Source organism: Lonchura striata, chromosome 3, assembly GCF_046129695.1.
Source record: "Lonchura striata isolate bLonStr1 chromosome 3, bLonStr1.mat, whole genome shotgun sequence".
NCBI lineage: Eukaryota > Metazoa > Chordata > Aves > Passeriformes > Estrildidae > Lonchura > Lonchura striata.
This window is the reverse complement of record NC_134605.1, coordinates 112,439,831-112,454,110: the sequence shown is the minus strand read 5'-3', so window position 1 is coordinate 112,454,110 and position 14,280 is coordinate 112,439,831. Positions and strand designations below refer to the sequence as shown.

Genomic DNA, 14,280 nt, shown 5'->3' with positions numbered 1-14,280 from the left:
TTTAATTGATTTTTACTGGAATTGATTTTTAATGGAATCCATTTTTAATGGAATCCATTTTTAATTGTTTTCTCATGAAATTGATTTTTATATTGATTTTAATGGAATTGATTTTCCAATTGATTTTTACTGGGACTTGATTTTTAAATTTATTTTTAATGGAATTGATTTTTCAATGGTTTTCCATTGAATTGATTTTTGATGGAGTTGATTTTTAATGGGGTTGATTTTAATTGATTTTTAAATGGTATTGATTTTTAATTGATTTTTAATTGAATTGATTTTTAATTGATTTTTTGCAGCAATGGGGACAGGCCCAGGGGGGTCGGTGATGCTTTGGGGGGGGCGCCCCCAAACAGCCCCAAAATATCCCAAAATAGCCCAAAATATGTCAAAATAACCCAAAATATCCTGAAGTAACCCAAAATAGGTCAAAATATCACAAATATCCCCAAAATATCCCAGAATATCCCCAAAATATCCCAGAATATGCCAAAAAATCCAAAATTCTCCACCTCCAGTGCATTGGGAGTGGCCAAAAATTCCAATTTTCCTTTTTGCTGCCACAAATTTTCCCAAATTCCCAAATTTTCTATTTCCTGCCCCAAATTTTCCAGAATTCCCAAATTTTCCCCCTCAATTTTCCATCATTCCCAAATTTTCCCTTTTCTGCCCCAAATTTTCCAGAATTGCCAAATGTTTCCTTTTTCTGCCCCAAATTTTCCAAAATTCCCAAATTTTCCCCTCAATTTTCCAGAATTCCTGAATTTTTCCTTTTTAGCCCCAAATTTTCCCAATTTCCAAGTTTTTTTCCATTTTTCTTCTCTCAATTTTCCACAATTCCCATTTTTTTCTCTGAATTTTTCCATAATTCCCAAATTTTTTTCCCTAAATTTTCCAGAATTCCCAAAATTTTTCCCAATTTTCCAGAATTCACCAAATTTTTCCCTGAATTTTCCATAATTTTCAAAATTTTTCCCTTTTTCTGCCCAAATTTTCCCAAATTCCCAAATTTTCCCCTCAATTTTCCATCATTCCCAAATTTTCCCTTTTCCTGCCCCAAATTTTCCACAATTCCCAAATTCCCCCTCAATTAAATTAAATTAAAAATTAAATTAAATTAAATTAAATTCAAAATTCCCTTTCTTTTTCCTACTGGAATTTTCCAGGCTTTCCCCCAAAAATCCCCAAATTCCCCAAAAATCCCCCAAAATTCCCCCAAAAATCCCAAATTAATCCCAAATTTTCCCTCCGCAGGAGCCACCAATGGAATTCCAGAATTATTAGGATTTCACAAAAAATCCCAAAATTACCGAAAATTCCCAAATTTCCCGGATTTCCCGGATTTCCCATGGTGCCCCCGGCGCTCCCAGGTGAGTTTGGGATTTTTTTTGGGGAATTTGGGATTTTTTTGGGTGGTTAAAATTTGGGAATTTTGGAGATTCCTGAAGAATTTTTGGGGGTTTTTTTGAGGATTTTTTGGGGGAGTTTTTGGGAGTTTTTTTGGAAGTTTTTGATTTTTTGGGGGGATTTTTTTGGATTTTCCAATATTGGGATTTTGGGTTTTGGGGGATTTTCTGAAGATTTTTTTGATTTTTTGGGAATTTTTGAGACGTTTTGGACTTTCCAAGGATTTTTTTGGGGATTTTCTGAAGATTTTGGTGTTTTTGAGGATTTTTGGGATTTTTTTTTTTTTTAGGATTTTTTGGGATTTTTTGTAATTTTTTGGGGTTTTTTTTTTTTTTTATTTTCTGAAGATTTTGGGGTTTTTTGAGGATTTTTGGGAATTTTTGAGGATTTTTTTTTTCTGAAGATTTTTTGGGTTTTCCAAGGATTTTTGGGAATTGTTTGGGGGGAGGATTTTCTGATGATTTTGAGATTATTTTTGGGATTTTTTTTGTGATTTTTTTTGGCATTTTTTGGGATTTTTTTGTGATTTTTTTGGCATTTTTGGGGGGATTTTCTGAAGATTTTTGGGATTTTTTAATTTATTTTTTGGGGATTTTTTGGGATTTTTTTAAAATTTTATGAATATTTTTGGGGATTTCCAAGGTTTTTTGGATTTTTTTCAGATTATTTTGAATTTTACAAAAATTTTTAGGAATTTTCAAGGTTTCTTTTGGGTTTTCTGAGGATTTTTGGGATGTTTCGAGGATATTTTTGTGTTTTTTTTTTTTTTTTATTTTCTAAAGATTTTTTGTCTTTTCCAATAAATTTTTTGGACTTTCCAAAGAATTATTTCAAATTTCTAAGGAATTTTGGGATGTTCCAAGACTTTTTGAGATTTCTAAAGAATTTTTGGGGTTTTTTTGAGGGCTTTTCTTGGCTTTCCAAGGATTTTTTTTTAATTTTTTTTGCTTTCTGAGGATTTTTTTTTTTCAATTTTTAAAGGATTTTTTGGGGATTTTTTGATAATTTTTTTTTGATTTTCCAAGAATTTTTAGGGTTTTTTTGGGTTTTCCAAGGAGTTTCGGGGATTTTTTTGGGGGGATTTTTGGAAGATTTTTTTGATTTTCCAAAGAATTTTTGGTTTTCTCAGGAGTTTTTTGGGGAATTTTTTGGGATTTTTTTCAGGATTTTTTTGAAGATTTTTGGGAATTTTTTTGGTGGGGGGATTTTTTTCGGATTTTCTGAAGATTTTTGGGATTTTTTGGGGGGATTTTATGGGATTTTCTGAAGATTTTTGGGGTTTTCTGAAGTTTTTTTGGATTTTCCGAGAACTTTTTGGATTTTCCGAGAATTTTTGGAGTTTTCGAGGATTTTTGGGGTTTTTCCGAGGATTTTTGGGATTTTACAAAGAATTTTTGGGGTTTTCCAAAAATTGTGGGAATTTTACAAGGAATTTTCGGTTTTCCAAGGATTTTTTTGGGTTTTCTGAGAATCTTTTTGGATTTTCAAGAATTTTTGATTTTTCTGAAAATTCTGGAGATTTTTTTGATTTTTCTGAGGATTTTGGGGATTTTCTGAAGCTTTTTTGGGATTTTTGAGGATTTTTGAATGTTTTACAATTTGTTGGGGTTTCCCAGGATTTTTGGGTTTTTCCAAGGATTTATTAGGATTTCCCAAAAATTGTTGGGATATCCCAAGGACTTTTTTGGGACGTTCTGAGGATTTTTGGGATTTTCCAGGGATGTTTCTGGTTTTCCAAGGATTTTTGGGATTTTCCAAAGAGTCGTTGGGTTTTTCAGAGGATTTTTGGGGATTTTTCAAGAATTGTTGGGATTGTCCAAGGATATGTTGGGATTTTCCAAATAATTATTGGGGTTTTCCAGGGATTTTTGGGATTTTCCAAAGAATTCTCGGGGTTTTCCAGGGAATTTTGGGATTTTCCAAAGAATTCTCGGGGTTTTCCAGGGATTTTTGGGGTTTTCCGAGGACTTTGAGATTTTGGTGGAATTTGGGGTTTGGTTCTGATGGGTTGGGTTGGTTGGGTTGGGTTGGGTTGGTTTCTCTTGGGTTGGGTTTCATTGGGATCCATTGGGTTCCATTGAGTTGGGTTTAGTTCTGATGGGTTCTGATGGGTTGAGTTTGGTTCCGTTCTGTCGGGTTGGGTGGGGTGGGTTGGGTGGGTTGGGTGGGTTGGGTTGGGTGGGTTGGATTCTGTTGGGTGGAGTTTGATTCCGTTCTCTTGGGTTGGGTTCTCTTGGGTTGCATTGGGTTCTGTTGGGTTCTGTTGGGTTGGGTTGGTTTCCATTGGGTTCCGTTGGGTTCCCTTTGGTTCCGTTGGGTTCCATTGGGTTGGGTTGGGTTCCCTTTGATTCCGTTGGGTTCCGTTGGGTTCCCTTTGGTTCTGTTGGGTTGGGTTGGGTTCCATTGGGTCAGGTTGGGTTCTGTTGGGTTCCGTTGGGTTCCCTTTGGTTCCGTTGGGTTGGGTTGGGTTCCGTTGGGTTCTGTCTGGCTCCATTGGGTTGGGTTCCGTTGGGTTCCATTGGGTTCCATTGGGTTGGGTTGGGTTCCATTGGGTCAGGTTGGGTTCTGTTGGGTTCTGTTGGGTTCCCTTTGGTTCTGTTGGGTTCTGTTTGGTTCCATTGGGTTGGGTTCCATTGGGTTGGGTTCCATTGGGTTGGGTTCCGTTGGGTTCCATTGGGTTCTGTTGGGTTCCATTGGGTTCCGCGCCTCCCCCGTTGTTCCCTTGGTGCCGACTCCCGGCACTCCGGCTTTTCCCCTGGGAAATGGGAATGGGAATGGGAATAACGGGAATGGGAATAACAGGAATGGGAATTGGAACGGGAATGGGAACGGGAATAACTGGAACAGGGACGGGAACAGGAACGGGAATAACGGGAATGGGAATAACGGGAATGGGAACGGGAATAACGGTAATGGGAATAACGGGAATGGGAACAGGAACTGGGACGGGAATGGGAATAACGGGAATGGGAATAACGGGAATGGGAATGGGAACGGGAATAACTGGAACAGGGACGGGAACAGGAACGGGAATAACGGGAATGGGAATAACGGGAATGGGAATAACGGGAATGGGAACGGGAACAGGAACAAGAACGGGAATAACGGGAATGGGAATAGCGGGAATGGGAATAACGGGAATGGGAACGGGAACAGGAACAGGAACGTGGATGGGAACGGGAATTCTCCACCCTGAGCAATTCCATGAAAAAGGCGGAAAATTCCCAAATCCCTGGGAATCCTCAAAACCCTCGGAAATCCCAAACGACCGGAATTTTGGGAACCCCAAAGCGCCGGAATTCCGGCCCTTCCCGAGGGAATCCCGTTCCCGTTGTTTTCCAGGGGCTCCGTAGGATCCACCATGAGCGGCCTCGGCGACGGCGCCGCCGACGCGGCCGGGCCCGAGAGCCGGAAGCGCAAAGGATCCCCCGGAGAGCCCGGCCAGAGGTACCGGAGCGGCCGGACCCGGAAAGGGGAAAATGGGGAAATTGGGGGAAAAGAGGGGGAAATTGGGGGAAATTGGGGAAAATGGGGGAAAATTGGGGGAAAATGGGGAAAATTGGGGGAAATTGGGGAAAATGGGGAAAATTGGGGGAAATTGAGGGAAATTGGGGGAAATGGGGGGAAATTGGGGGAAATTGGGGGAAATTGGGGGAAAAGAGGGGCAAAATGAGGGAAATTGGGGGAAAAGAGGGGAAAATTGGGGGAAATGCGGGGAAATTGGGGGAAAATGGGAAAATTGGGGGAAATTGGGGGAAATTGGGGGGAAATGGGGGAAAATGGGGGAAATTGGGGGAAAATGGGGGAAAATTGGGGGAAATTGGGGGAAATTGGGGGGAAATGGGGGAAAATGGGGGAAATTGGGGGAAAATGGGGAAAATTGGGGGAAATTGGGGGAAATTGGGGGAAAATTGGGGAAAATCGGGGGAAAATTGGGGGAAATTGGGGGAAAATGGGGGGAAATTGGGGAAAATGGGGGAAATTGGGGGAAAATAGGGGAAAATTGGGGGAGAATTGGGGAAATTGGGGAAAAATGGGGGAAATTGGGGGAAAATTGGGGAAAATTTGGGGAGAATTGGGGGAAAATTCGGGAGAATTTGGGGAAAATTGGGGGAAAATTCAGGGAGAATTTGGGAAAATTGGGGGAAAATTTGGAGAGAATTTGGGGAAAAATTCGGGGAAAATGGGGAAAATTCAGGGAGAATTTGGGGAAAATTGGGGAAAATTTGGGGAGAATTTGGGAAAATTGGGGAAAAATTTGGAGAGAATTTGGGGAAAAATTCGGGGAAAATGGGGAAAATTCAGGGAGAATTTGGGGAAAATTGGGGGAAAATTCGGGGAAAAGTTGGGGGGAAATTGGGGGAAAATTGGGAAAAAATGGGGGAAAATGGAGAAAGTTGGGGGAAAATTTGGGAAAAAATTGGTAAGAATTGGGGGAAAATTGGGGAAAAATCAGGGAAAATTTGGGAAAAATTTGGGGAAAATTGGGGAAAAATTTGGGGAAAATTCAGGAAAAAATGGGGGAAAATTTGGGAAAATATGGGGAAAAAATCAGGAGAAAATTGGGGGGAAATGGGGAAAATTTGGGATAAATTTGGGAAAAATTGAAAAATTTGGAAAAAGTCAGGGAAAATTTAGGAAAATATTTGGGAAAAGTGCAGGAAAAATTTGGGGGGAAATTGGGGGAAAATTTGAGGAAAATTTGGGAAAAAAACAGGAGAAATTTGGGGAAAATTTGGGATAAATTTGGGAAAAAATTCAGGAAAAATTTGGGGAAAATGGGGGGAAATTTGGGGAAAATTTGAGAAAAAGTGGGGAAAAAAATCAGGAGAAAATTGGGGGGAAATTTGGGATAAATTTGGGACAAAATTGGGGGAAAATTTGGGACAAAATTGGGGGAAATTGGGGAAAAAATGGAGGAAAATTGGGGAAAAAATCGGGGAAAATTCAGGAAAAAATAGGGGAAAATTTGGGAAATAAAATGAAAAAATTGAAAAATTCAGGGAAAATTTAGGAAAAAATACGAGAAAAGTGAAGGAAAAATTTGGGAAAAAATCCAGGAAAAAATTGGGGAAAATATGGGAAAAATTTGCGGAAAAAATGGGAGAAAATGTAGGGGAAATGTGGGAATAGTTTGGGGTAAATTTGGGAAAAAATGGGGAATAAACCAGGGAAAATGTGGGCAAAATAAAGGAAAAATTTGGAAAAATTCAGGAGAAATTTAGGAAAAAATCTGGGAAAAAATCGGGGAAATTTTGGGGAAAAAAATGGGGGAAAATTCAGGAAAAATGCAGGGAAAATTTGAGACAAAATGGGGGAAAAATTAAGAGAAAATTGGGGGAAAATTTGGGATAAATTTGGGAAAAAATTGAAAACTTGGGAAAAAGTCAGGGAAAATACGAGGAAAATTTAGGAAAAAATTGGGAAAAGTGGGGGGAAATTTGGGAAAAAAAACAGGAAAAAATGGGGGGAAAATGTGAGAAAAATTTGGTAAACATTGGGGAAAATCTGAAGAAATTAGTGAAAAAATGGGGGAAAATTTGGAAGAAGTCAGGGAAAGTTCAGGAAAAAATTGGGATAAATTTGGGATAAATTTGGGAAAAAATTGGAAAATTCAGGGAAAATTTAGGAAAAAACATGGGAAAAGTGCAGGAAAAAATTGGAGGAGAATTTGGGAAAAAATTCGGGGAAAATTCGGGGAAATTTGGGAAAAAATAGGGGAAAATTTGGGAAAAAACTGAAAAATTTGCAAAATTCAGGGAAAATTTAGGAAAAAACATGAAAAAAGTGCATGAAAAATTTGGGAATAAATCCAGGGAAAAATTTGGTAAAAATTGGGGAAAATCCAGAGAAATTTGTGAAGAAATGGGGGAAAATGCAGGGGAAATTTGGGAATAATTTGGGATAAATTTGGGAAAAATTGGGGCAAATTTGGGGAGAAATTTGGGGAAAATTCAGGGAAAATTTGGGAATAAATTCAGGAAAAATTAGGAGAAATTTGGGGAAAATTTGGGATTAATTTGGGAAAAAATTGGGGAAAATCCTGAAAAATTTGCGGACAACTCAGGAAAAATCTGGGGAAAATGCAGGGAAAATGTGAGAATATTCGGGGAAAAATTGGGAAAATTTGGGAATTTTGTTTTGGCAGCGCAGAGAAGTGGCGGCGCGAGCAGGAGCGAAAAATTGGGGCAAATTTTGGGAAAAATAGTAAAAAAACAGGGAAAATTTGGGAAAAATTTGGGAACAACTTGGGGAAAGTTTTGGGAAATTTGGGAATATTTTGTTTTGACACTGTGGAGAAGCGGCGGTGCGTGCAGGGGCAAAAATCGGGGAAAAATCGTGAAAAAATCAGAAAAAATGGGAAAAATTTGGGAAAAAATGGTAAAAAATCAGGAAAAAATGGGGGAAAAATGGAGAAAAAATGGGTAAACTTTGGGAAAACTTTGGGAAACTGTTGGGAAATGTTGGGAATATTTGGAATTTGGCTTCGGCGGCGTGGAGAAGCGGCGGCGCGAGCAGGAGCGATAAATTGGGGAAAAATAGTGAAAAAATCAGAAAAAAATGGGAAAAATTGGGGAAAAAATGGGGAAAAAATGGGAGAACTTTGGGAAACTGTTGGGAAAAGTTGGGAATCTTTGGAATTTGGCTTCGGCAGCGCGGAGAAGCGGCGGCGCGAACAGGAGTGATAAATCGGGGAAAAATTAGTGAAAAAATCAGAAAGAAATGGGAAAAATTTGGGAAAAAATTGTAACAAATTTGGGAAAAAATTAGTAAAAAATGGGAAAACTTTGGGAAAATGTTGGGAAAATATTGGGAAATTTGGGAATATTTTGGTTTGACACTGCGGAGAAGCAGGCGTGCGAGCAGGGGCAAAAATCGGGGAAAAAATTTTGAAAAAATCCGAAAAAAATGGGAAAAAATGGGGGAAAAATGGTAAAAAATCAGGAAAAAATGGTAAAAAATGGGTTAGAAAAAGGGAAAATATTGGGGAAAGTTGGGAATCTTTGGACTTTGGCTTCAGCGGCGCGGAGAAGCGGCGGCGCGAGCAGGAGCGATAAATTGGGGGAAAAATAGTGAAAAAATCAGAAAAAAATGGGAAAAATTTGGGAAAAAATGGTAAAAAATGGGAAAACTGTGGGAAACTGTTGGGAAAAAATGGGAATCTTTGGATTTTTGGCTTCGGCAGCGCGGAGAAGCGGCGGCGCGAACAGGAGTGATAAATCGGGGAAAAAATAGTGAAAAAATCAGAAAGAAATGGGAAAAATTTGGGAAAAACTTGTAACAAATTTGGGAAAAAAATTAATAAAAAATGGGAAAACGTTGGGAAAATATTGGGAAATTTGGGAATATTTTGGTTTGATACTGCGGAGAAGCAGGCGTGCGAGCAGGGGCAAAAATTGGGGAAAAAATCGTGAAAAAATCAGAAAAAAAATGGGAAAAAATTTGGGAAAAAATGGTAAAAAATCAGGAAAAAATGGTAAAAAATGGGTTAGAAAAAGGGAAAATATTGGGGAAAGTTGGGAATCTTTGGACTTTGGCTTCGGCAGCGCGGAGAAGCGGCGGCGCGAGCAGGAGCGATAAATTGGGGAAAAATTAGTGAAAAAATCAGAAAGAAATGGGAAAACATTGGGAAAAACTTGGGGAAAGTTTGGGAAAATTTGGGAATATTTTCGTTTGACACTGCGGGGAAGCAGGCGTGCGAGCAGGGGCAAAAATCGGGGAAAAAAATTTTGAAAAAATCCGAAAAAAATGGGAAAAAATGGGGGAAAAATGGTAAAAAATCAGAAAAAAATGGGGGAAAAATGGGATAACTTTGGGAAACTGTTGGGAAAAGTTGGGAATCTTTGGATTTTGGTTTCGGCAGCGCGGAGAAGCGGCGGCGCGAGCAGGAGCGGCGCTACCTGGCCGAGCTGGCCGAGCTGCTGTCGGCGCACCCGGGCGAGTTGGACTCGCTGGGCAAAGCCGAGCACGGCCTCGCCCTGAAGAAAACCGTGGATCAGATCCAGCAGATCAAACGGCTCGAGCAGGGTGAGGAGCCCCCAAAATCAGGGGAAATTTGGGGGGAGTTTGGTGAAAATTCGGGGGGAAATCGGGGATAAATTGGGGGGAAATCGGGGGGAAAATCAGGGGGAGTTTGGTAAAAATTCGGGGGAAAATAGGGGATAAATTGGGGGGAAAATGCGGGAAAATCAGGGGAAGTTTGGTAAAAATTCGAAGAATAATTGGGGATAAATTGGGGGGAAAATGGGGGAAAATCGAGGGGAAAATGAGGGGAGTTTGGTAATAATTTGGAGAAAAATAGGGGAAAATCTGGGGGAAAATGGGGGGGAGAATTGGGGGAAATTTGGTAAAAATTTGGGGAAAATTCAAGGGTAAATTGGGGGAAATCGGGGAAATATTGGGGGAAATTTGGCAACAATTTGGAGAAAAATCGGGGAAAATCAGGGCAAAATTGGGGGAAAATCAGGGGGAAAATGGGGGAAGTTTGGTAAAAATTTGGAGAAAATTTGGGGAAAATTCAGGGGGAAAAATGGGGAAGTTAGGTAAAAATTGGGGGAAAATTCAGGGGTAAATTGGGGGAAAATGGGGGGAAATTTGGGGAAAAATTGGAGGGAAAATCGGAGAAAATTGGGGGAAAATTGGGGGGAAAATGGGGGAAGTTTGGTAAAAATTTGGAGAAAATTTGGGGAAAATTCAGCGGTAAATTTGAAGGAAAATCGGGGGAAAATGGGGAAGTTTGGTAAAAATTTGGGGAATATTTGGGGAAAATTTGGGGAGAAATGGGGGAAAATCGGGGGAAAATGGGGGAAGTTTGGTAAAAATTTGGAGAAAAATTAGGGAGAAATTCGGGGAGGTTTGGTAAAAGTTTGGAGGAAAATCGGGGAAAATTCTGGTGTAAGTTTTGGGGAAAATGGGGGAGTTTGGTAAAAATTTGGAGAAAATCAGGGATAAATCGGGGGGAAATGGGAGAAATTTGGCAACAATTTGGAGAAATATTGGGGAAAATTGGGGGAAAATCAGGGGGAAAATGGGGGAAGTTGGATAAAAATTTGGAGAAAATTTGGGGGAAATTCAGGGGGGAAAATGGGGAAGTTTGGTGAAAATTTGGGGGGAAATTGGGGGAAGTTTGGTAAAAATTTGGAGAAAAATCAGGGGAAATTTGATAAAAAATTGGAGAAAAATATGGGGAAAATCGGGGAAAAATTGGGGTAAATTTGGCAACAATTTGGAGAAAAATTGGGGCTAAATTGGGGGAAATCGGGGTTAAAATGGGGAAGTTTGGTAAAAATTTGGAGAAAATTTGGGGAAAATTCAGAGGTAAATTTGCGGAAAATCGGGGGAAAATGGGGGAAAATTGGCAACAATTTAAAGAAAAATCGGGGAAAATTGGGACAAAATTGGGAGGGAAATCAGGGAAAAATGGGGGAAGTTAGGAGAAAATTGGGGGAAAATCAGGGCAAATTTGGGGGAAAATCGGGGGAAAAAGGGGAAATTTGGTAAAAATTTGGGGAATATTTTGGGAAAATTTGGGGGGAAATTGGGGGAAAATTGGGGGGAAATTGGGGGAAAATTGGGGGGAAAATGGGGGAAAATGGGGGAAAATTGGCAACAATTTAAAGAAAAATCGGGGAAAATTGGGACAAAATTGGGAGGGAAATCAGGGAAAAATGGGGGAAGTTAGGAGAAAATTGGGGGAAAATCAGGGCAAATTTGGGGGAAAATCGGGGGAAAAAGGGGAAATTTGGTAAAAATTTGGGGAATATTTTGGGAAAATTTGGGGGGAAATTGGGGGAAAATTGGGGGGAAATTGGGGGAAAATTGGGGGGAAAATGGGGGAAAATTGGGGGAAGTTTGGTAATAATTTGGAGAAATTTGGAGAAAATTCAGGGGTAAATTGGGGGAAAATCAGGGGAAAATGGGGGAAGTTTGGTAAAAATTTGGAGAAAATTTGGGGAAAATCAGGAAAAAATGGGGAAAAAGTGGGAAAAGTTGGGAACATTTTGGGGAAAATTCAGGAAAAATTTAAGGGAAAATTTGGGGAAAGTTTAGGGGAAAATTCATGGGGAATTTGGGAAAAAATGGGGAAACAGGGAAAAAGTGGGAAAAGTTAGGGAAATCTTGGGAAAATTTTGGGGGAAATTTAGGGGAATATTGGGAAAAATTCAGGAAAAATCAGGGAAATTCTGGGAAAATGTAGGGGGAAAATTGGTCGAAAATTAAGAAAAAAATGGGAAAAAATCAGGCAAATTTGGGGGGAAATCTGGAAAATTTGGGGGAAAAGTTAGGGAAAAGTTGGGAAAATTCAGACAAAATTTTGGGAAAAATTCAGGGGGAATTTGGGAAAATTTGAGGAAAGTTCAGGGGAAAATTTGGGGGAAATTTGTGAAAAAATGGGAAAACGGAAAAAGTGGGAAAAATTAGGGAAATTTTGGGAAAATTTTGGGGAAAATTCAGGGGAAATTTGGGAAGATTTGGGGAAAGTTTAGGGGAAAATTCGGGGGAAATTTGGAGGAAATTTGTGAAAAAATGGGAGAAGACGGAAAAGGTGGGCAAAGTTTGGGAAATCTTGGGAAATTTTGGGGAAAATTTAGGGGAAAATTCAGGGGAAAATTGGGAAAAATTCAGGAAAAATCAGGGAAATTGTGGGGAAATTGTGGGGAAAATTTGGTCGAAAATTAAGAAAAAAATGGGGAAAAAAATCGGGAAAATTTGGGGAAAGAGCTGGAAATTTTGGGAGAAAAAGCCGGAAAATGAGGGGGGAGATGGGTGAATGTTTTCCCGCGGATTTGGGGATGAAATTGGGGAATTCCGCCCTGGCAGAGAGCGCGGCCGATGACGAGGTGCAGAAATCCGACGTCTCCTCCAGCAGCCAGGGCGTCATCGAGAAGGAGGCGCTGGGGCCGCTCCTGCTCGAGGTGGGAAAAATCCCAAAATCCGGGATCGGGTCGGGAGAGGCGGGGTCCGGATCCGGATTGGGATCCGGATCGGGGTCGGGATTGGGATCGGGATTGGGATTGGGAGAGGAGGGATCAGGATTGGGATCCAGATCGGGGTCAGGAGAGGCGGGGTCCAGATCGGGATCCGGATCCGGATCGGGGTCGGGAGAGGCGGGGTCAGGATCCGGATCGGGATTGGGATCGGGATCGGGATTGGGATTGTGATCAGGATTGGGATTGGGATTGGGATCAGGATTGGGTCAGGGAGAGGCGGGGTCCGGATCGGGATCCGGATCCGGATCGGGGTCGGGAGAGGCGGGGTCAGGATCTGGATCGGGATTGGGATCGGGATTGGGATCGGGATTGGGTCAGGGAGAGGCGGGGTCGGGGTCCGGATTGGGATTGGGATCGGGATTGGGATTGGGATTGGGATTGGGATTGGGATTGGGATTGGGATCAGGTTTGGTTCAGGGAGAGGCGGATTGGGGGTCTGGATCCGGATCCGGATTGGGATTGGGATCAGGATTGGGTCAGGGAGAGGCGGGGTCGGGGTCTGGATCCGGATCCGGATCGGGAGAGGCGGGGTCAGGATCCGGATCGGGATTGGGATCGGGATCGGGATTGGGATTGGGATTGGGATTGGGTCAGGGAGAGGCGGGGTCGGGGTCCGGATCCGGATCGGGGTCGGGGAGAGGCGCGGTCGGGGTCCGGATCGGGATTGGGATCGGGATTGGGATTGGGATTGGGATTGGGATCGGGATCGGGATTGGGATCGGGATCGGGATCGGGATCGGGTTGGGGAGAGGTGGGGTCAGGGTCGGGATTGGGACCGGAATCGGGATCGGGATCGGGATCGGGATCGGGATCGGGATCGGGTTGGGGACAGGCGGGGTCAGGATCCAGATTGGGATCGGGATTGGGATTAGGATTGGGATCAGGATCAGGAATGGGATCGGGATTGGGATTGGGAGAGGCGGCGTCAGGATCCGGATCGGGATCAGGATCGGGATCAGGATTCGTTTTAGGATTAGGATTGGGATCAGGATTAGGATCAGGATCACGATCAGGATCAGGATTAGGATTGGGATCAGCATTAGGATCAGGATTAGTTTTACGATTAGGTTTAGGATTAGGATCAGGATCAGGATCAGGATTAGGATTACTTTTGGGATTAGGATTAGGATCAGGACCAGGATCAGTTCTAGGATAAGGATCAGGATCAGGTTTAGGATCAGGATTGGGATCAGGATTAGGATCAGGATTAGGATCAGGATCAGGATCCGCTTTAGGATTAGGATCAGGATTCATTTTAGGATAAGGATCAGGATCAGGTTTAGGATCAGGATTAGGATCAGGATTAGATCAGGATTGGGTTCAGGATCAGGATCAGGAGGTTTAGGATCAGGATCAGGATTCATTTTAGGATCAGGATCAGGATCCGCTTTAGGATTAGGATCAGGATTCATTTTAGGATCAGGATTGGGGTCAAGATCAGGATTAGTTTTAGGATTAGGATGAGGATTGGGATCAGGATCAGGATTAGGATCAGGATTGGAATCAGGATTAGGATCGGGATTGGGATCTGGATCAGGATCCGTTTTAGGATTAGGATTGGGATCAGGATTAGGATCAGGATCATGATCAGGATCAGGATTAGGATCGGGATCAGGATTAGGATCAGGACTGGGATCAGGATCAGGATTAGGATCGGGATTGGGATCTGGATCAGGATCCGTTTTAGGCTCAGGACTGGGATCAGGATCAGGATTAGTTTTAGATCAGGATCAGGATTAGTTCTAGGATCAGGATTAGGATTGGGATCGGGATCAGGATCAGGATCAGGAATCTTTGGGCCAAAACCCTGGAATTTTTTCCCGTGTTTCCCACTCCAGGCCCAGGACAGTTTTTTTTGGTGGTGAACCACGAGGGCTGG

At 41.8% G+C, this 14,280-nt stretch overlaps 1 protein-coding gene across 1 annotated transcript in view; it reads left to right on the top strand.

Annotated features, from left to right (window-relative positions):
- Window positions 1-1,336: 1,336 nt before the first annotated feature.
- Window positions 1,337-14,280, top strand: part of NCOA1 (nuclear receptor coactivator 1) — a 64,468-nt gene continuing 51,524 nt past the window's right edge. Inside the window, exons 1-4 of the mRNA XM_077781777.1 lie at window positions 1,337-1,373; window positions 4,753-4,857; window positions 9,275-9,438; window positions 12,232-12,326. Coding sequence (XP_077637903.1) covers window positions 4,772-4,857; window positions 9,275-9,438; window positions 12,232-12,326 — 345 coding nt within the window. The 5' untranslated portion in view covers window positions 1,337-1,373; window positions 4,753-4,771. The remainder of the gene's footprint in view (window positions 1,374-4,752; window positions 4,858-9,274; window positions 9,439-12,231; window positions 12,327-14,280) is intronic.